Here is a 20,722-nt window from a genome sequence, read left to right on the forward strand (position 1 = left end):
CCTATTATCCTCATATGTGAGTTCATATAGCCTAAGAATAGGAGGGCGCGTACCTTTTTTAAAGAAATTGCTACTGTACATGAAAACACATGTGGTTCTTCTGGCTGAAGTGGACCAACAACGTAATTTGCGGAGTACACTCTCCCCCACGGGAGTTGTGCTATTTGGACCATTTCCCAGAGTGCATCTGAAGTTTAATCTCTCTCTCTCTCTCTCCTGTGCCATGTTATTTGGTTACTCTCTCTCTCTCTCTCCTGTGCCATGTTAATTGGTGACAAATGACAGCTGTGATACTATGAGCATGTTGTCTCCAGGTGCTTCAACTTTTTTGCTAAGTGTCCACAGGGAATACAGTACAACTCAAATGGACACATACTAGATACTTATGTTTTAAGAGTTCAAGCAATCCTTCAAGTTTCTTTTGTTTCAGACATGTAAAAGTTTTTATCTAAAGGTAACAAGTCCAACAGGCGGACAAAAATGCGTCCGTCTATGGACTGACACCTTGTGGATACAGGAGGGAATTACAAATTACAGAGTGTGTTTGAGACGGATCGACAGACAGACAGACCGACCGACAGACATACCCTCTTATAGAGATGCTAGGACGCGTCTAAAAATTTTACATTTCTGAAACAAAAGAAACTTGGAAGAATTGATAAAAATGGACAGTCAGTCGGCCCTCCTGGCATCATTTCAATATAATGTCTTTTGCATGGACTGTCGAACAGCGTCATGAGGTGTTTATGTGTGTGTGACAGAAAATGATTTAATATGCGTGTGTGTATGCACATGTGTGTGTGAGTGAGAATACATTAGTGTGATTGTGATGGTAATATTTGATCTGTGTGCTCGTGTGCACACGTGTGACTGAGTCGTGTTTGCGTTTGGAAATCCCTGTGTGAGCACATGCGTGCACGGCACGTGTGCAGTGTTAATGTATAAATGTGAATACACGTTTGACTATTGCCGTGTGTGCGCCTAATCTTACTGTACTGTATGAAAATGAGCGGATGTTTGAGTGAGTTGTGTTCTTTGGATGGAAGTACGCATGTGTATGTGTGTGTGTGTGTGTGTGTGTGTTTGTGTGTGTGTGTGCGTGGGTGGGTGTATGACTGTGACATTGTCTTTTGAATCCCTATTTCTTGCTACCCCCGTATCTTGTATAGGTGCCATGACATGACATTTGATAATATTACACTTTAATGTAACTTTGTAAATAGATCTTGGAATTAAAAAAAGAGAGAATGTCCGTATTGTCTACTGTCAGTCATACATGAAATTCCTGTCTTTGCAAGTATTACAGTTTAATTTTAAGGGGAAATTGTGTTTTGAATAAAGATTATTCACAATGAAACGAATCATTTTTTTAAATCTTGTTTACTGTAATTCTCTTCACACCTATTTGAAAATGGCCCCAAGTTTGCCAGTGTAATAGGAATGTTAAAGGTGGTTGTGCAGGTTAACCACCACTGATGATTAATAGGTACTTAAAGAGCTCAAGTTATGTATACCATTGAAAAATTTATTTCTTAAACAGAATTTAGTGATTATGTCACATTGAGTGCGTTTACATGCAGTTCAGTATCCCGAATATGAGGCATATCCCGGTTATGATCATATTCGGGATAATGTATTTATATGCGCACAGAACGTTATATCCCAGTCTACATTCTTGGCCGTTAAAGAATTCTCTTCAAATGCGTGTAGCCTGGATACCAGCAACAGCGTTCCATGGGAAGCCCCTGTATTCGGGATAAGGTGTATACATGCGTCAGTATCCCGGCTTCTTTCAGAGAACTCCACCTAGCATATCCCGATTTTTCAGTATCCCGAATAAGGGCTTATTCGGGATACTGAAGTGTTTATATGCGCAAACGCAAATTCAGGATACTTAATATCCCGATCATATTCGGGATACTGAACTGCATGTATACGCACTCATTGAGGACTTCACCTCAACAGAGGCTAGCTATAGAATCTTGGGTCTCAAGTTCCCAACATGATGTCATGCCAGAGTTTCTAGGAGTATTATGGTTATGCACTGCATTGTGAGGAAAGAATGTCTGCCAGGTTTTGATATGATATTATATTCTGTGGTGCCCAACCAAATCAAATACAATGGATAATACTTTAAATGTGTACAACTTACAAGAAGAGGTGAACATTTGTAAAGGTGCACTTTAAGACAATGAACGTGATAAAGAATTTTGGACTCCATAGAAGAACATTATTTGGAACATCTGCAGTTTGGTGCCCTCTTCAGGTGATGGGCAAGAGTGCCATTAGTGCCCCTGAAACTGGAGACAAATCCTGGTTGGCATGGCAACTGAAGTCAACTCAGGTCAGCGTCTGCGTATTTTGGGGCCTGACCGCAGGCAGGCAGGCAGGGTAGTGGCAGACAAGGTTCTGCCTGAATATTTCACTATGACACAGACATCCCTAAATATAGTTTGCAATGCTAAGTAGGTCAGCAGGTTTCCTCCTTTTTTTCTGACTTGGAAAGAATTTCATAGCAACCAAAGACTCCAGTGGAAAAGGCAGAAGATCAACCAATCTCTCTTTTTAATTTCACATTAGACAGGTCAAACTATATTATTCTCACATTGCTTTTAAAGATGATGTTAATGGCTGATTGACAATGATTAACCTTCACTCCAGTTGTCCTTAAACAAACCTGCTAAGGCTAAGCTACATAATGGCTTGCATTTTGTAGCCTGTGTTATTGCTGATTAGTGTTACAAGATCACAATATAATGTGTGATAATGATTGACAACATTGTACTGTAAGTAACGCTGGTCAGGATTTTTGATTAAAAAGCAGCTCACATAGCGATTCAACACTAACCAAATTCATGATGGGTGAATTGGCAACAGACTACCTAGAGCTCTCTCTAGTCTCCACTCTGCAGACAACATGACCAGGCAACTATTCTCTGGATCAGTAACAAATGATTTGACCGCAAGTGTCTATTTGGAGCAGAGCTGCCATGAGTGAGCATGATTCAGCGCTACCCCCGCTAACCCTTCAGGAGCCGCCACATTACAGACAGGAAGTGAGGTCAGCAGGCCAGGAAGCCTCCGTCGATGGGCAGAATCACCCCATTGGTCATGGCGCTCTTGTCACTGAGGAGGAAGAGGATGGAGTTCACCACGTCGTCAACCTCTGTGGAGCAGACGTAGAGGAGGAAATGTTCAAATGTTTGTCACATTGTGCATCACATTACACTCACGCACTAATAAAAGTAATAGTAAATTAATGGTAGTAACAATTACACTGCCGTTCAAAAGTTTGGGGTCACCTTCATTTTTCCAGTTATTTGTTTGCAATTCAAGTCGCAAACATCTTTTAAATAGCTTGAAATGGAATAATGGAAAGTACTGAACAGCCACAGGTGAAAAAAGGTTTGATTACCCATAAAATTGGTTAAACTGGACAGAAGAGTGAAATCTAACCAAGCTTTTTCACCCATTTATTACATAGAAATATGTGTTTTAGTCAATTTTTCTAAAGACATTTCTTTGATTTATCAGAGAATGCATGGAACTATTGGAAAGCTCAGTGTCTGCCCTTTCCAATGGTAGGTGTATGACATTTGTTGAGTTGCCATCTTGTCCACAAATCCAAGTCAAAGTAGCTGCATGATTTTCTAGCCATCAGAATGAACCTTCTTATCAGGCACGATCCATTGTCTTAGCGATGTTTTAGTGTGCAAGCCAGTGCCATACATCGTTGGAAAATGTAGATTCTCCTCTTTCAAATGGTGTGTATATCATCTGGCATTGTATGGATTGACAGGAGCAGATATCAACTTTTGCATGCATGGGTCTCATAGAGCTCATGGGCAATTCTGGACCACATCTCATCCCGGGAATGAATCTGTAGAACCGCAACTGGCTATTATTAATGCCAAAACACTTTGATTAGTACACTAGTACCTTAGTAAAGGTACACTTTGATTAGTCAAGTTAGTGATACATTTTGGTCTATTCTATGCATTGTCTATACAAGTAAATACTTTTTCCAATATCAAACTGCTGTCAAACTGTTGCATGCATTCATTTCAGGGAACAATAACTCTATACACTGATTTTATACCAGAACTGAAATTGAAAAGGAATAAGCTTGACTGTCAGAAAAAAGCATTGTGGGAGGAAAGTGTGGTGACCCCAAACTTTTGACCGGTAGTGTATAACTTAAATTACATTTGATTTAATCACCTCCGCCAAGAGGGTTATGTTTTTGGTTTGTTTGTCTGTCTGTTTGTCTGCCTGTCTGTCAGCAGGATAACTCCGAAAGTTATGAACGGATTTGGATGAAACGTTGTGGAGTTGTTGGAAATGATCAAAAGAACAATTATGATGGTAATCCGGATCATGATCCAGAACCAGAACCTTTTGAAAGATTCTTCACTATTGCAAGATAGAGGGAATTTTGACATTCAAGTTTACAACTCCACAAAAAGAAGGTAGAAAGACTTGGAAAAAAATAGGGTGCAACATAGTCAAACGTTCTATCAAACAGCTTCCTTGGCAGAGGTCTGCACTCTCTGAGTGCATTTTTAATTTAGTAATTTATTCTTAAAAGTCACAATGACAAAGGCCTATGTGCCTTTTCTAATTAAACACAACTGGATAAAAACTCCTGCAACCCCTTCAAAGCCCCCTTTATCTAGAACAGTGGTTCTCAACCTTTTTTGAACAAACGCCCCTTGGCCTCAACATAAGCATGACAACGCCCGCCTCAGTATTATCAAATTAAATGGACTAATGCCCCCCAATGGCAACTACTGTAAGTACCGCCCCCTCTCAGCTGTATCCCAACGACCCCCTAGAGCTCCCCAACGCCCCCCTGGGGGGCTGCACCGCCCCCGTAGAGAAACACTAATCTAGAATCAAAATCTGTGCAACCCCCACCCACACTGAGTAAAGGCTGAAATTAGTAATGGGATGTTTGGGTTTTTAGCGTTTTAGCCAGGGCTTCGAACCGGTTCAAGGAACGAAAACGAAAACCAGAAACTTTTTGTATTTTACAGGGAACAGAAACGAAACCGGAAACGTTATTATTTTTTATGTTCTGGAACAGGAACACTTATTTAAAAATAATGGTAACCGGTTAATACCGGTTAATACCGTTCCTCAAACTAAAAAAAAAGTCATTATTTTCCTGCGCACGTTACCATGACGGCTGAGGTTCACATCCTGTGTGACATCAGACATTCTCTGACTGAATGGAGAGAAAGCTGTAGATTACAAAGTCTTCACTCCACATCTTAATTAAGAGAAACCAATGTCATACAAAAGGACAGAGTTTGCATTGCATTATTGTAAGACATTGCAGGGAAGCGCGTGTAAAGCGCACCGACAATGTTCGGCATTATTGGGCATCCATGGCCGCTTCAAATATGCACAAACTCACAATGTCCATCATAGTGCTCCCCGTGACCCAAGTCAGCGTGGAGCGCACATTTTCATCATTGAGGTTTATTCCCTGCTTCTCCGCTTAGGTCGTCCCTGAATGACAAAATTCTGGAAGATATTCTTGTCATCCGCTTGAATAAACAGTTTTGAATGTAGGCTGACTCATTTGCACTTCCGTCTTTCTTGGTTAACGTCAGTTAGGCCTATGGGGAGTAATCAGCTAACAGGAACGAAATTAACCGTTCCGGGAACAATATTTTTTGGTTCTAACCGGTTCGGGAACGTGAATTTATTGGTGGAACTCAGAACCGGAAACGTTATAATTCCGTTTCTGTTCGGAACGGAACGTTTGGAAAAAAGTAACGGTTCAAAGCCCTGGTTTTAGCTCCATTTCATGGAGTAAGGATGAAAAAATGTCTTTGAAAAACAGTGGTCAGAGAGATAAACAGCACAGCACAGCACAGAACAGAGGGTGGCTGTGTTTCTTGGCATCCTGAGTCGCATTCCCAGTGTGATTGTCGGGCTTTGCGAGCGAGCGTCCAATGTGCCATCGAGCACTCCCTAAAGTACACATACAACATGACCGCACCTAGACACCCTGGCACTGGTGGGGGGAGGGAGAGAGAGAGAGAGAGAGAGAGAGAGAGAGAGAGAGAGAGAGAGAGAGAGAGAGAGAGAGAGAGAGATGTCTGGGACAGAAAGAGACAGAGAAATGTCTGGCACTGGCAGAGAGAGAGAGGAAAGAGAGAGAGTGAGAGAGAGAGATGTCTGGGACAGAAAGAAGGAGAGCGAGAGAGAGAGATGGCTGGGACAGAAAGAGAGAGAGAGGGAGATGAAGAGAGAGGGAGAGACAGTGAGACATATAATACAGAGTGAGGGAGAGATAAAAGGGAGAGAGGGAAAAGAGAGGGAGAGAGAGATGTCTGGTGCTAACACAGAGAGTGAGCTTCAGACAGACAAACAGAAATAGAGACAGACAGACAGACAGAGATGTCCGTTACAGACCTGCGAATTTCCCGAGTGGGATGCGTGAGGTCATGCCACGGGCCTTCTCCGGGTCACTCCAGCCGATCCTGCCCATGTCTGTCATCACCACCGTAGGGTTAATGGAATTAACACGGATCTACAAAACACACACCACCAACATGACACAAACACAACACAACGTAAAGACGAAAGACTAGATTACAGTGCCCTCCATAATTATTGGCACCCCTGGTTGAGATGTGTTAAAAGCCTTAAAATAAATTCAGTGTTTATTGCAGAAGAATACTGTCACACTGAAAATTGTAGGAAAATGTAGCCTTCAACTCAAATGAATTGTAAGAAAATAAAAAAAATCCCTGACTGAAAAATAATTCTATTTCATTAAATCACCTGTTCCACAATTATTGGCACCCTTAACAATTCCCAGGAAATAAATATAATTTAAGCATTTCTGTCATTTCTACAGTAGTTTACAGAGAGTTTACCAGAGTATGTAGGAACATTTAATNAGTAATTCATCNCTTCCCGTTTCCCTGGGGTATAAATATGACGTGACACCGAGGCCATTTCTCTTATCCACTTTTAAACATGGGAAAGACAAAGGAACACAGCATACAAGTGAGGCAGATGTGCGTCGACCTTCACAGGTCAGGCAGAGGCTACAAGAAGATTGCCACTCAACTGCAGCTGCCCATATCCACTGTGAGAGGAATAATTAAGAAGTTCAAAACACTGGAACAGTGGTAAACAAGCCTGGACGAGGACCCAAGTTTATTTTGCCACCACGCACAGTGAGGAGGATGGTAAGAGAAATCAAAAGATCTCCAAAGCTCACTGTTACAGAATTACAACAAATGGTAGCATCCTGGGGTCACAAAGTCTCCAAATCAACCATCAAGCGCTGTCTACACGCCAACAAGCTGTTTGGGAGGCATGCATGGAGAAAGCCTTTCCTCACTCACAACGCAAATGTCTGGAGTTCGCCAAGCGGTATTGGGGCTTCAACTGGGACTGTGTGCTTTGGTCAGATGAGACCAAGATTGAGCTTTTTGGCAACAAACACTCTAAGTGGGTCTGGCGTGCCACGAAAGATGCGCATGCTGAAAAGCACCTCATACCCACTGTGAAGTATGGGGGTGGGTAAGTGATGCTGTGGGGCTGTTTCGCTTCCAAAGGCCCTGGGAAGCTTGTTAGGGTGCATGGCATCATGAATGCTTTGAAATACCAGGACATTTTAAATCAAAATCTGTTGCCCTCTGCCCGAAATCTGAAGATGCGTCGTCACTGGGTCTTTCAGCAAGACAATGACCCTAAACATATGGCCAAATCTACACAGAAATGGTTCACCAGACACAAAATCAAGCTCCTCTCATGGCCATCTCAGTCCCCAGACCTCAACCCCATTGAGAACCTGTGGGGTGAGCTGAAGAGGAGAGTACAGAGGAGAGGACCCAGGTCTCTGGATGATTTAGAGAGATTCTGCAAAGAGGAATGGCTGAAGATCCCTCTTTCTGTCTTTTCCCATCTTGTGAAACATTATAGGAGAAGATTAGGTGCTGTTTTGTTGGCAAAAGGGGGTTGTACAAAATATTAACACCAGGGGTGCTAACAATTGTGACACACATTATTTGATGTCAAATAATTATTTCTTTATGTGGGATTTTTTCCCCACTGAATAAATGCACTTGTATTGAAGGTTGGATTTTTCTCTTTTTTTCTATTAAGGTCCCATATTATTTAGAAAAAAATAACAATAATTGGAAGCTAAAAAACACATCTCAACCAGGGGTGCCAATAATTATGGAGGGCACTGTAGTATGTATGAATGGCCATCGGGGTACTTTGCTCGTGAACGTGCGTTGCGCCTCTGTTTGGCTATACGTATTATTTGAACAGCTGGCAACACAACACTTTTTCGGCATGTTGAGCGTGAACAACGCTAGTCTACAGGTTCTTGTCTTTTGTTTATTCTTTCCTAACACCACCAATTGACTTGCATTGGCTCCCCCCCCCATGTTTTCCCCCCAAAAAAGGCGTAACACACATGGCACACGTCATGCCGTTCATGCGTATACTGAAGCCACTGAAGCAATACGTTTTCTCATTTTGTACAGAGAAAAATATTCTTTGTGAAATACTGTTTGTAGCTCGCCTGTTTATTTTTTATTTTTTAAACAACACGTTTCCACAAAATCATCTGTTGCCATGGTGTTTTGGCTCAAGTTGGGTGGAAGCATCCGTCACCACATGATATTGGCGTGGGGAGAGGTGCCTGCAGAGCAGACACACACACACACACAGACACACACACACACACACACACACACACACACACACACACACACACACACACACACACACACACACACACACACACACAGACACGTACAACAGACTGCTGTTTGCGGTGCCAAAACTGCTAATACCACCAGATTTCAAACCGTAAATCTTTCACAGAAACACTCAACTGTTGGGGGGGAAAAAAGGACAAAATTGAGGATAACATTTAGTCATCCCAACGGAGGGAGGAGGAGTTAGATGTAACAGTTGATAAACAAGGCAGAGTCTGTGTGTGTGCGTGTGCGTGTGCGTGTGCGTGTGCGTGTGCGTGTGTGTGTGTGTGTGCGTGTGCGTGTGCGTGTGCGTGTGCGTGTGCGTGTGTGTGTGTGTGTAACTGGGTGGGGTACTTGATGTTGACAAGTGAATGTGGAAGCAGATGGGAGGTGTGGGAAGGGTGTTCAGTTCACCACCAGAAGAGAAGAGAAGAGAAGAGAAGAGAAGAGAAGAGAAGAGAAGAGAAGAGAAGAGAAGAGAAGAGAAGAGAAGAGAAGAGAAAGAATGTGAGCACAATACACCAGTACAGGTGCAGGGCCAAAACAATGCATTGATAAACTCTCTTAGACACCTAAAACCGCTTTTTTATCCAATGCACTTATTGGTGACAGTCCTTGGATCAATGTGGGGTTAGGTGCCTTGCTCAAGGGCACTTCAGCCATGGTCAAAACCATAGTCACGAACCATGCTTAAAAAAAACATGAAAACCATGAATAACCATAATCAGGAACCACGGATTTTATGGTTACCAAAAAAACATGGATAAGCCATAGTAATAATATGGTTGATTCAGAGTACTTAGACACTAACCATGAATACCATGGTAAAACCATGGTTACAATAGTAAAACCATGGTCGATTTTCGTAAGGGATATCACTGTTTCCCCTAATACATTAAGCCAGTATTTATACTATGAGAAAAACACAAAATGGCTGGTAGCTCAAACAAGTCGCAGTATCTTCTTAAAGTATTTGTTGGGTGCTCTTGGATGAAGGGGATCAGTTCAATTCAAAAAGGAAAAAATCCAGGCAACTCCAGGTGGAAAAAGAGGAAGTCCATTAAAAAGCCTTTATTGTAATAGGGCTAACACATGATTAAAAAAGCCAACATGTTTCGACCGCACTGGTCTTCATCAGGGCTTTGTCATGACAAAGCCCTGATGAAGACCAGTGCGGTCGAAACATGTTGGCTTTTTTAATCATGTGTTAGCCCTATTACAATAAAGGCTTTTTAATGGACTTCCTCTTTTTCCACCTGGAGTTGCCTGGATTTTTTCCTTTTTTTAGTATTTATACTATATTATAGCCATAGCAGCCTTCTAGTTTCAGATGACCCTATGTGAAGTTATTGGCCTTGAGCATGAGCACAGTTATACAGGTACACATACAGACAGTACTCTCTCTCTCTCTCTCTCTCTCTCTCTCTCTCTCTCTCTCTCTCTCTCTCTCTCTCTCTCTCTCTCTCTCTCTCTCTCTCTCTCTCTCTCTCTCTCTCTCTCCATCCACATGTACACCATAGAAATAAGAATTTGAATTCTATGCAGTCAGTCACACGTAATAAAAACAAACAGATAAAGAGTTTAAAGGGCACCTGACCTGATACGGTCCCAGCTCCATTGCCATGACTTTAGTCAGCATGTCCAACGCTCCCTTGCTGGCACCTGCAGCAGGAGATGGAGATGGAGAACATGGAGAACATGTCAACACCAACACCAGACACACTAAAGCCTGGGGTGTTCAATTACAAGTCACAGAGGGCCAGTTTATCACAGTAAAAGGGCCGAACATAATGTTATATATAGATAGCACGCCTATGTTTTCATTTTGTTCAGACCTCGTGGAGGGCCAGAGCCTTGCCATGCAAGGGCCAGATCTGGCCCTGGGGCCTCCAATTGAATAGCCCTGCTGTAGGCTATCTGTGTGACATAGTGGAGTGATATACAGATATACTGTCCGTATCTCTTAAACAGCTGCGGTTGGATGATATATATAGATATGAATATAACAGCTGTGCTTCTTAAGGAAGGTCAGTAAAGTCATATGGAAACACTCCAAAATAAAATCTTGATGTGCATTCCAGGAGGTTCAGGTGGTGGACATAAAGAATCGAAGGAAGACGCAACAGAATGGTCAAAACATCACACTGTTCCAAACAACACAGAGACACAACAAAGATTTCCAAGTATGTGGAATAGTATAAATCTTTTTGAGTTTAGTGAGACTGGCAAGCTTGCACAACTATATTTTAAAATGCAGACTCATCACATACTTTTCAAGATTCAAAGTGTTTAGACACATTTTTTAGGAATGGGTTATTTTTTTTCATCCTTGAAACTGGTGTGAAATGTGCATAACAGACTATCCTTAAAAAAGCAGAGTCATCACATAGTTTTCAAGATTTAAAGTGTTTAGACACATCTTTTGGATGGGGTTAATTTTTTTCATCCTTGAAACGGTCGTGAAGTCCACAGAACATAACAGACTATCTATCTTTTTCTAAAAGGCCTCGACTCATCACATAGTTTTCATTGTGTGATTAGCCGCAGTGGAGGAGAGCATTCTCTGGCTAATGCATTCCACGTGCTCACCAGAAGAAGGCTCTTGTTATCTTGGGAAAACATCTCAAGAATGAGACCTATTATGTGCACATCATTGGGCCTAATTGACTGCATTCCATTTTGTTTTTTTGTTTTTTTATTCACAATTGAGATTTTTAGGCTTATTTCTGTTTAGTTATTATCAATCATCACAGATCTTATACTAATTCTTGTTTAGAAAAAATGAACAATTGATTCATTCTTATTATTTGTTCTGGAGGGACTTTTGCTCATTTCTCTGCTCTCAACTTAAAAACGTGGTTCAGACCCAAAGGCTTGCGTTAAGTAAATAACTTCTTTTGAGCACATTTTTCATTCATTATTTTAATCTGTAAATTGCTTGCTTTAAGCTTGTCTTTTTAGGCCATTATTTCAAATTTCAAATATCAATATATGTATTATTGCACTAATAATTCCCTACCAGTGTTATCTTAGTTTTCCTGATCACTCAGCAGCATTCAGCCTAATTGGGTTCTAGTCTTATCCTTCAAACTTCAGAGTTTGGCACGTCAATGACAAATATACACGTTTGAATCTCTCTTCATTGATATGCGACTCATGCCATTGTCCCTGCCCTACGGGGAGCAGTGCATGTTTACGTCTCCCTTTTATTTCAGCATTTGTCATATTGTCCTGTCCAAGTGTTTGATGTCTGGGGGAAAAAAAGATGAGACGCTTCTGTTCTGGGCTGGGGGGGTGCGGAGATAGGACAAACGTGGCACGCACACACACCCAATGGATTGTTACATCAAAATAGCCTATTAACATATCCCTGACCCCTGACCCTAAGAGCAGTGTGTAGCTCAGCTAGGGAGTATGGGAGTGCGTGCGGACTGCGGAGGTCGGCCAGACATGGCGTGTAGCAGAGCGGAGCATGGGTGTGTGTGTGTGTGGGTGTGGTTCTCACAGTAGACGGCGTGGTCCCGCAGTGCACTCTGGGAGGCCTGGCTGGAGACGTTGACTATGGAGCCGCCGGCACCGCGCTCTTTCATGCCACGAGCCACCAGCTACAAACAAATTGTAACAAAGACTTGTGTTTTAAATGCTGCCCTTCTCATATTCTCTGACTTGCATTAAGTTAATGTTAATGCCTACCTGGGCAACATGTAGAGCAGCTTTCACATTGATGTTGAAAGACCTTGAGAAGAAATGCAGCAGAAAACATATAATTGATGATAAGAATAGTCTACCTCCATAACTATATACATACTACATTAAAACACCATTAAGAGACATCAGTCAAAACTCCATTAGATGGCAGCCGTGGCTTAGTGGTTAAGGAGGTGGGCTAGGCTTTGGATCAGGAGTTGCAGGTTTGAATCCTACCCTTGCTGTGCCTCTCCCTATCTTACTCCATGGCCGAGATGCCCTTGAGCTAGGCACCTAACCCCACGCTGCTCCAGGGACTGTAATCAATACCCTGTACTACTTAAACTATAAGTCGCTTTGGATAGAGCGTCAGCTAAGTGTAATGTAATGTAAATATTGGAAATGGCTGTGGCTCAATAGGCTGGGCACTCGACTGTTACACCAGCGGGGACCCGGGTTCGATTCTGGCCTGGGTGCTTTATCGAACCTCCCCCATCTGTCTCTCTCCCACTTGCTTCCTGTCTCTCTCAACTGTCCAGTCACAAAAAAACAAAAATATTGGAGATGAATGCATGATTGATTGATGGCTGAGGATGCTACGGGTTAACAGGGTGTAATGACAGAGGCAGTGAGTTCAATACAAGATTTATGAGGATGTGGTCTGAAAACCCTGAATTATCTGGCACCTAGTAGTGTTAGTTTTAAAATTCTTTCAGCCGTTCTGCCTCCACACACAGCAATGCTGACCGTGGTCGTGGACAACACCATGTCATTAAAGCATCATTACTCAATCTTGGAAGTTATTTCAGAAATGACTAACATTTGTCGCTGGCCGAGCCACCACCACCACCACTATTCTGTCAAAGAGCCTTTGATGAATAGCTGCCTGTCTCTGTCAAGGACGTGATGGAATGTTTTACATGTCAAACTGCTCCTCCGTGACCTCCAGAAAAGGCTGCAGCATCGCGCAGGCGGCATTGTTCACGAGCAAGTCCACGGGACCGACTTTCTTCAGCGCCGCCTCCGTGGCCCCCCAGTCGGACAGGTCCACGCACACGGGTGTGACAGAGGGGCACTAGAGATGAGATGAGATCAAGTACGTCAAAATATCACAAAGGGATTCCTGACATTGTCGCACGCACGCACGCACGCACGCACGCACGCACGCACACACACACACACACACACACACACACACACACACACACACACACACACAGCTTTCATCCGAATACCATTAGTCATGAACGGCGGGGATAGGTAATTATCTCGCGCGTAATGCATATGCATGGCAATGGAGACGGTGTGGGCTTGAAACTACAATAGCACCGTAGGGGCGCGTGGTCACGGAACTCGATTGGAGTGTCTTGTGAGGGAGCGACTGGGGTCATTTACTTCGCGCACGAGACTCTCCAGGTCAGCCTGGGTGCGTGTGACAGCCGTGACCTCTGCCCCGCAGCGTGCCAGCGCCAGCACGGTTGCGCGACCGATGCCTGTCAACAGAGAAAGAGAGACCACACAAAACAAGGTATAATGTCATACATTAATATCAGCAATACAAAAATCCAAGATTTCATGATAATGATATAATGGCGTTGAAATTGTAATGAGTAGTTTGCTTATATAGCAAGCATATTGGAGTTCAAGAAAGAAAACATTGCGAATCACTTTGTAAACAATGCGCACCAGCAGATCAAATGATGGCGCACTATCCTCATAACTTTAAAAGCTCACCCTTTCCCGCCCCCGTCACCAGCGCGCGCTTTGCAGCAAACGTGATCTCCATGGCAGAATAGAATACCTGAAGAGTATAAGGATGAATGTAATCCTACAGTGCAACAGGTTAAAACTAGTATGGCAAGTTGTGAAGGAAATGTTACAGTTACGCTAGCCTGCAGGAATTCAGGAAATGTGGAACAGTAACACCGTCTTGCATGTTGCAGCCATGTTTGTTGATCTCACCTCCTAGGCACTAGTTCTCCAGAATCTTATGAACATTCAAAGCGAAACTATCGGTCTAACTTTGGAAAAGAAAGTGCATACACACTTACCCTGCTCGCAGCAAGAATCGTTTCTACTTCTAGCGCCGACGACTGGTCGAAGTTCAGCTTTGCTGTCAACAGCAGAGTTCAACCAGGAGGAAACAGCACAGCAAAAATTGTCGCAAAAAAGAGTTACTGTGTAGCAGAAGTGGACTGGATTGGCAGATGCGTTAATGTGGAGAGGGTGTCGTGTCTCTGACAGACAAACAAGTGGCAGACTCCAAGAATAACGTCTTGATGTACAGAAATAGACTGCATGGATTGGACCAGTGTTAAGGGCTTGGTGAACAAAGAACAGTCAATTCTATAGAGCACGTTTGACTGAGTTCAACACATTTTGATGGTGCCCGTGAGATACTAAGGGCGCACACACACATGCTTGGCTAGGTGATTAATGGAAACATAGGCCTGGCCTACACATCATAATACTTGTGTTGGTCTAAGCTCGTTCAAACGGGCTCTTTACACGCTCTACTGCATTTGCATTTGGCAAGAACCAGCAGTGATCCATTCTACCATTGGCAGTGAAACCTGAAATTATATTAAAATACCCTGCGCATAAATTGTGGAGGACAGCAAAGAGAGTGGATCATGTGCCACTAAGGCCCCAAATTTAAACTATAATTTATATAATTTGCCCTGCCTGATACAAACCCCAACCACTGGACCATGTGAACCCCTTTTTTGTTTGTCACATTTCATCAGTTCATTCAGGTGGCATGATAGTGTTATGAGGTAGTAGCAATCTCATATACCTTATTTGGTTACAAAGGAACACAATATGCTTTTTCATTACTTTGCCCAGGCGTTTTTATGGCTTAATTTAATAGCTACTGACAATCATCGTGACTGACTACTACCCTCACGCTTTTGGGATAAGCAATGTCCAGAAGCACCAGAGGCTGTTAGCTCTTATGTGTGTAATTCATGTGAAAACATGTTAATAAATCAGGATGAGAGAGAGAGGGGGGTACAGATTGAGGCAAACATGCTTTATTTTTCAGACAGCATACACTCAACATACTTACACACACCCACCCCCACACACACACACACACACATATTTACACACACACACACACACACACACACACATATTTACACACACACACACACACACACATGAACATAACACATAAAACACAGAACACATTTGAAATAAACAGGAACATTCTTTGGTAGTGTTTCAGCAATGTGCTTGAATAAGTATAATAACAAAAATATATATCAAGTGTAGGTTTTGGCATGTTTACAACTTAACTTACCACTGACCAGCAGTGATCTACACTTGTGCAATGCAACGGAGCAGGAAAATGCAACAACACTGTCAAAAATAAGAACCAACATACGTACACACAAAACTTGGCAGGAATATTAAGGAGTTATTTTTTTTAAGACCCAACATTTTCAAAAGTACCAACATAATCATTACTCACAACCCAGTTCTTTCTGACAGGAACTTGGAATGAACAATTTTGTTAAGTTATTCTCTTTTTCGGTTGACCAGTTCGTGACATGGGCAAAAAATATGATTTTTGGACAGCCATGAGGCAGCCTTCATCTTAATTCTTTTAAACTCGATTTGCCCAATGACCTGAAGTGAACTATGCACACCTCATCCAGTAAATGACTTGGCATGACGATTGAAAGATTAAATCAGTGCTGTGGATTACTCACACATGCAAAAATAAAAATGTAAAAAGTGCCCCAATGTTTTTCCCTCTCAAAATGTTCTGCCAAGCTCAATGGAACTCAATAGCTCCACTGCCATAAAAGGCTTCAAGGCCCATTTACTCTTGTCTCTCCATAGCAATAGTGGTGGCCAGGACACTGGGTGACATGCGCCATTCTGGATTCACAAGCACGCAGATTTTTAACGGATGAGGGGCAACAAAAAAAAGGTGAAGTAACTGCCATTAGATGAACAGGCCAACTAAACAGGCCTGTCATCAGTAACACTGATCATTATACTCAATACACAATCCAAAAAGGACTTCTTCTTATGTCTGTCCAGTTTGTGTATAAAAAAAAAACTGTTTCGGGACTGATTGTAAAAAATAAATTAAAGCCTTTACCCTGTTTGAAGAAACCGCCAGATATAAACTCTGGCATTTGTACCTCATTAAGAGAGATTTATGTGAAAGCAAAAGCACAGCTTTTATTTTTTTGCCCTTTTCGAGTCTGAAATGATAAAATGCTGATACTTGACAAGCTCAGCACAAGCTCTAACTTTAGGCCCCTACTCGAGCAGGCCAGAGCTAGAGCCAGTTCATGACGAGTGGAGTCCACGCACATCAGCGAATGGGAAGGCTGCTTCACGTTTTCGGAGTGAGGAGTCCGCACACTTAAAATCCTTTTTGTTGTTTTTTAAAATTATTTCATGGCTGGATTATGTTTCGACTTCAACAGCCCTCATCAGAGAGAGAGTGTGCGGACTCCCCACTCTGAAAATTACAGTCAGCCTTGTGTCCTGCACCTTATGCAGGGACGTGCACAATCTTCCTCTTCTTCAACTCAAGGCTGCTCCAGGGCCATGAAGATCTCTCTGGCTCTTAGGGGTTCGATGAGTGTTCACAGCCTCAGGTAATGTCAATAGCCAACTGCAATATGATCACTGGCACCACAGGAGCCGATCCTCAAGACAGCCACACAGTGGTGAGCAGAGGCCTCCGGTTGTACTGGGCGGGAGACCTCTCCAGAGGCACATTCAGGCAAACTGAGAACCGTGCCGGAGCCCGTTCCTGCACCTAATCGCGAACCGACCGTCGTGATCACGCCACAGAAATTAGCGTTCGCGAACTAGAAAGTTGGTTCACAATGCGAACTGCAAAATACTTTGTTTTTTCTCCGTGAACCGTGACGACAACGTGGCCGTCAGCAGGTTCATCCGGGTATTACAGTCATGTGCAGAAAAAGCTCAGAGCCCGGTATGAATACGGACGATTCGCATATAAGCACTTAAGTGACAAATGTATCTGGTGCGGGCACCGGCCCCGGCTACGTTCTGGTCAGCCTGAAAACCTCTCCAGGTGTGTAGTGTACTGCTGGCTTAAAACACTGGCAGGTCGGTTTGGCCCTCTGGTCTCCATATGATCCCTTTGGGAGTTGTTGCAGCATCACCAAGTCAGGGACGAGTCCTTTTGGGGCACCACTCGGTCTCTGGGTACAACAGGCAGTGGATGGACTTGAACCTGGGACACGGTGATAAGGGAAGGAGAAGAAGAAAGGGGAGATGACCACGTGGGAACATGGGAAGAGGGCGTTAAAAAAAAAGACAATAAAAAAAAAATCAAGGTCAAGTGTCTACTGTATGTATACTTACAACCCATTTTAAACACCAATAGAAGTTAAATCAGAACAAGATGAATTTAACAAATAACAACATTTATTCTTTCACTCATTTTGAAATGCACAATATTAACTCCATCAAGAAAAGTTAAGGAGTAGACAGGAATGATAAAGGCACAAAATGAAGATGGTGTAAATGGTTTTTAATTGAGCTGTTAACCTTGCTTAAGTCAAATGTACTTTGTCAAAAATAGGGTAAAAACTAGGGTAACAAGTCCAACATACTGATGAATACATGAATTTACGTTCTTCTCTGACACATTCACTCATAACACACAGACACACACACACACACACACACACACACACACACACACACACACACACACACACACACACACACACACACACACACACACACACACACAGTAAACCAACATACTGATACAGACATCTACTGAACATAATGTTGTTCATGCTGTTCTTAATTATATAAAATCTAAAGGCTCTTTTTTAAAAGCCCTTCTGACCAAGCAACCCAGACAGACAGATAAGAGTTGACAGTTGACGTTGAAGCTGAAGCTGAGTGAATTCAAACAGCACAAATGCGGCGTGACAAAGGAGAGCTTACCGTGACGGGTCTTGGGCCAATGAGAAGACGCCTCCGACGCTCACCACATTCCTCCGGTTCTCAAATCCTCCGTAGCTCAGGGTAACCTATAAGCCAGGGGTCCACATGTGAGCACGAGCACATGATCGAAAACACACACACACGCACAGGTCTTTAACTTTTACAATGAAAACTATGGAAGCTTTTACCAGAAATAATATAACCTAACTAAGGAAAGTGTAGGAAAAGACACAAGGGCCTTCAACTTTTACAATGAACACTACGGCAGCATATACCAAGAGTAATTAAACAAAACAAAGAAAAGTGTAGAATGTCAGGCGGTTCAGGTTAGGGTGGATTAAATTATAACCATTACAGCATTTGATTTCATTATACCAAATTGAGCTAGGGTGGCAGCATATCTAAAAGTCAAAAAAAGTCCTTGACCACCAGAGAACACCAATTCATTTTGTTCCACAACTTCATCCATCATCACAGTTCACATTAACGTAGGGCTGCACGATTATGGAAAAAATCATAATAACGATTATTTTGGTCAAAATCGTAATCACGATTATTAATCACGATTATTGATTTCTTGCAGATTTTTTTGAAAATTACAACAAGATGAAATATAACCAAGAATGACTTATATTTGGGATTAGCATTATGTAAAGGCAATAGCATGAAACTTAGGTGGACAGATTTCTGGCCAGAAACACCAGCCTGTCATTATGTTCTGGCTTCAAGCACACTCTGAAAAGGTAGGTCATTACTGCTACAATTAAATCACGATTGAAATCACGACTTTGATTTCACGATTTTATCACGATTTTCAATTATTTTCGATTAATTGTGCAGCCCTACACTGACGTAGAAACCTTGCGGGGCGGCTGACACAGCGATGGTGCCAATCAGGGGCGGTTCTAGACAGGGACCAGAGTGGGCCAGGGCCCCTGTAGATTTCCTCCTGGCCCCTTTGCTGAACAGCCAATGACTTAACACATTCATTTCTAACCGCGACATGATATACACTTTATAGGATTGTATTATACATTTTATACAATATACAATATGTACATGCACTCTACATATACATAACGTTAAAATCTCTTTTGCCAATTTATGTGCCCCACTGAAAAAACACTGGCCCCATCTCAGCCCTCCTGGTAATTTTGGTCCAGAACCTCTACTAGTACCAATAATAAAACTCTTGAGCTCATGTGCTCCCCAAGTCTCACCTGGTCCAGGACGCTGTTGCTAGGCAGCCGCGTGAGGTTCTCCAGGTGCGAGTGGAAGAGGTGGGTGTGCGTCATGGAGACCTCCAGCAGCGCCTCGATGATGTAGCCAATGGTGCAGTCGTCAGGGAGACGGATCTTCTCCGCCGTGGTGATGAAGTTGCCAAGGCTGAACAGACCATTTTACAATCAGTGTTATCTGTGTAGCATACTTACACACTGGCCATTTCTCAATGTGAAGTGTCTTAGCCTTGCTAGGACGAGTAACGCCCATTTTTCATGGATATCACCAAAGAGTAGTCACTAGTTCTAAGTGTAATTAATAATTGAATGGGGCACCTAAGTCACGCCCTCTACTTCCTGGTTCATGGGGCAGAGGGAGTCAAAAAATGATTACTGGGCTTGAAAATGAGTGATTTTTGGATTTGCGGTGCATAGGTGGAGGTCCAAGGTTTGGATTGGTGCCAAAAAACCCACTAAATTTCAAGCCCAGTAATTATTTTTAGACTCCCCCTGCCCCATGAACCAGGAAGTAGAGGGCGTGACTTAGGTGCCCCATACACCGGGCGCAAATAGGCGTCCTAGCAAGGGTAGGACACTTCACTTTGTAGCTGCAAGTGTTGTGTGCTGGGATTATGTCCTCGATTGTTAGAATGAAGTTTGTATAAAAGTGTCTGCCAAATGTAATGTAATGTAATCTCTTGTCTACTCTTGCTCCCTTTAATTCCAGGTCCTCAGTGCATTCCATGACTATTTATAATCTTTTCTCTCCTTCCCGGTCCAACACAAGACCTTTCATGACCAACACAACTTCTCTTTTCCACATATGCCATCCTCTTCTACACTATGCATTTGAGGAACTAAATAGATATACATGGGTTCTACATTTGAGTTTTTTCCTGACTGCGCGAAACTAGCTGTGCACAACTCAACCTCTGATTGTTGGAAACTGCCGTCTATCAAAAAATTAGCTCGCGTGGTTGACTAACAGTGTTTTTGTCCTTCCTCACAACACCGTGTTTACAAACAAACAAAAACCCATCTATACACCAGTGTCTTGCCCTCACCTTGCCCACGGGCTCATCTTGAGTGCCAATCCCCTGCTGATGCAGAAAC

At 42.7% G+C, this 20,722-nt stretch overlaps 2 protein-coding genes across 4 annotated transcripts in view; both read right to left on the minus strand.

Annotated features, from left to right (window-relative positions):
• Positions 1-2,527: 2,527 nt before the first annotated feature.
• Positions 2,528-14,576, minus strand: dcxr (dicarbonyl/L-xylulose reductase). Of its 2 annotated transcripts, none has more exons than XM_063221211.1 (9): positions 14,480-14,576; positions 14,163-14,229; positions 13,824-13,921; positions 13,349-13,503; positions 12,435-12,477; positions 12,247-12,346; positions 10,339-10,403; positions 6,427-6,544; positions 2,528-3,166 (listed from the first exon to the last, which is right to left on the minus strand). In XM_063221211.1, the coding sequence occupies exons 2-9, from the start codon at positions 14,212-14,214 to the stop codon at positions 3,063-3,065; spliced, it is 735 nt and encodes a 244-aa protein (XP_063077281.1). In that variant the 5' UTR covers positions 14,215-14,229; positions 14,480-14,576; the 3' UTR covers positions 2,528-3,062. The 2 variants fall into 2 exon arrangements, with proteins under 2 accessions (XP_063077281.1, XP_063077280.1); XM_063221210.1 differs by lacking the exon at positions 14,480-14,576 and adding an exon at positions 14,391-14,478.
• A 964-nt stretch (positions 14,577-15,540) lies between these two features.
• The window catches only part of rfng (RFNG O-fucosylpeptide 3-beta-N-acetylglucosaminyltransferase), a 22,552-nt gene continuing 17,370 nt past the window's right edge, over positions 15,541-20,722 (minus strand). For both annotated transcript variants that reach the window (XM_063221940.1, XM_063221941.1), the window contains exons 6-9: positions 20,674-20,722; positions 19,610-19,775; positions 18,390-18,475; positions 15,541-17,661 (exon numbers count right to left, since the gene is read on the minus strand). The exon at positions 20,674-20,722 is cut by the window's right edge and continues 37 nt beyond it. In XM_063221940.1, coding sequence (XP_063078010.1) covers positions 17,595-17,661; positions 18,390-18,475; positions 19,610-19,775; positions 20,674-20,722 — 368 coding nt within the window. In that variant the 3' untranslated portion in view covers positions 15,541-17,594. The remainder of the gene's footprint in view (positions 17,662-18,389; positions 18,476-19,609; positions 19,776-20,673) is intronic.

Source organism: Engraulis encrasicolus, chromosome 17, assembly GCF_034702125.1.
Source record: "Engraulis encrasicolus isolate BLACKSEA-1 chromosome 17, IST_EnEncr_1.0, whole genome shotgun sequence".
Lineage (NCBI taxonomy): Eukaryota > Metazoa > Chordata > Actinopteri > Clupeiformes > Engraulidae > Engraulis > Engraulis encrasicolus.

Bases quoted from the DNA above. Each gene is read 5' to 3' on its own strand.
- dcxr (XM_063221211.1), bottom strand. From the start codon at position 14,214: ATGGAGATCACGTTTGCTGCAAAGCGCGCGCTGGTGACGGGGGCGGGA. The intron at 13,504-13,823 runs GTAAATGACCCC...TCTCATCTCTAG, and splicing joins TGGAGAGTCTCGTGCGCGAA to TGCCCCTCTGTCACACCCGT. The intron at 6,545-10,338 runs GTCAGGTGCCCT...TGTGTTTTGTAG, and splicing joins TGGAGCTGGGACCGTATCAG to ATCCGTGTTAATTCCATTAA.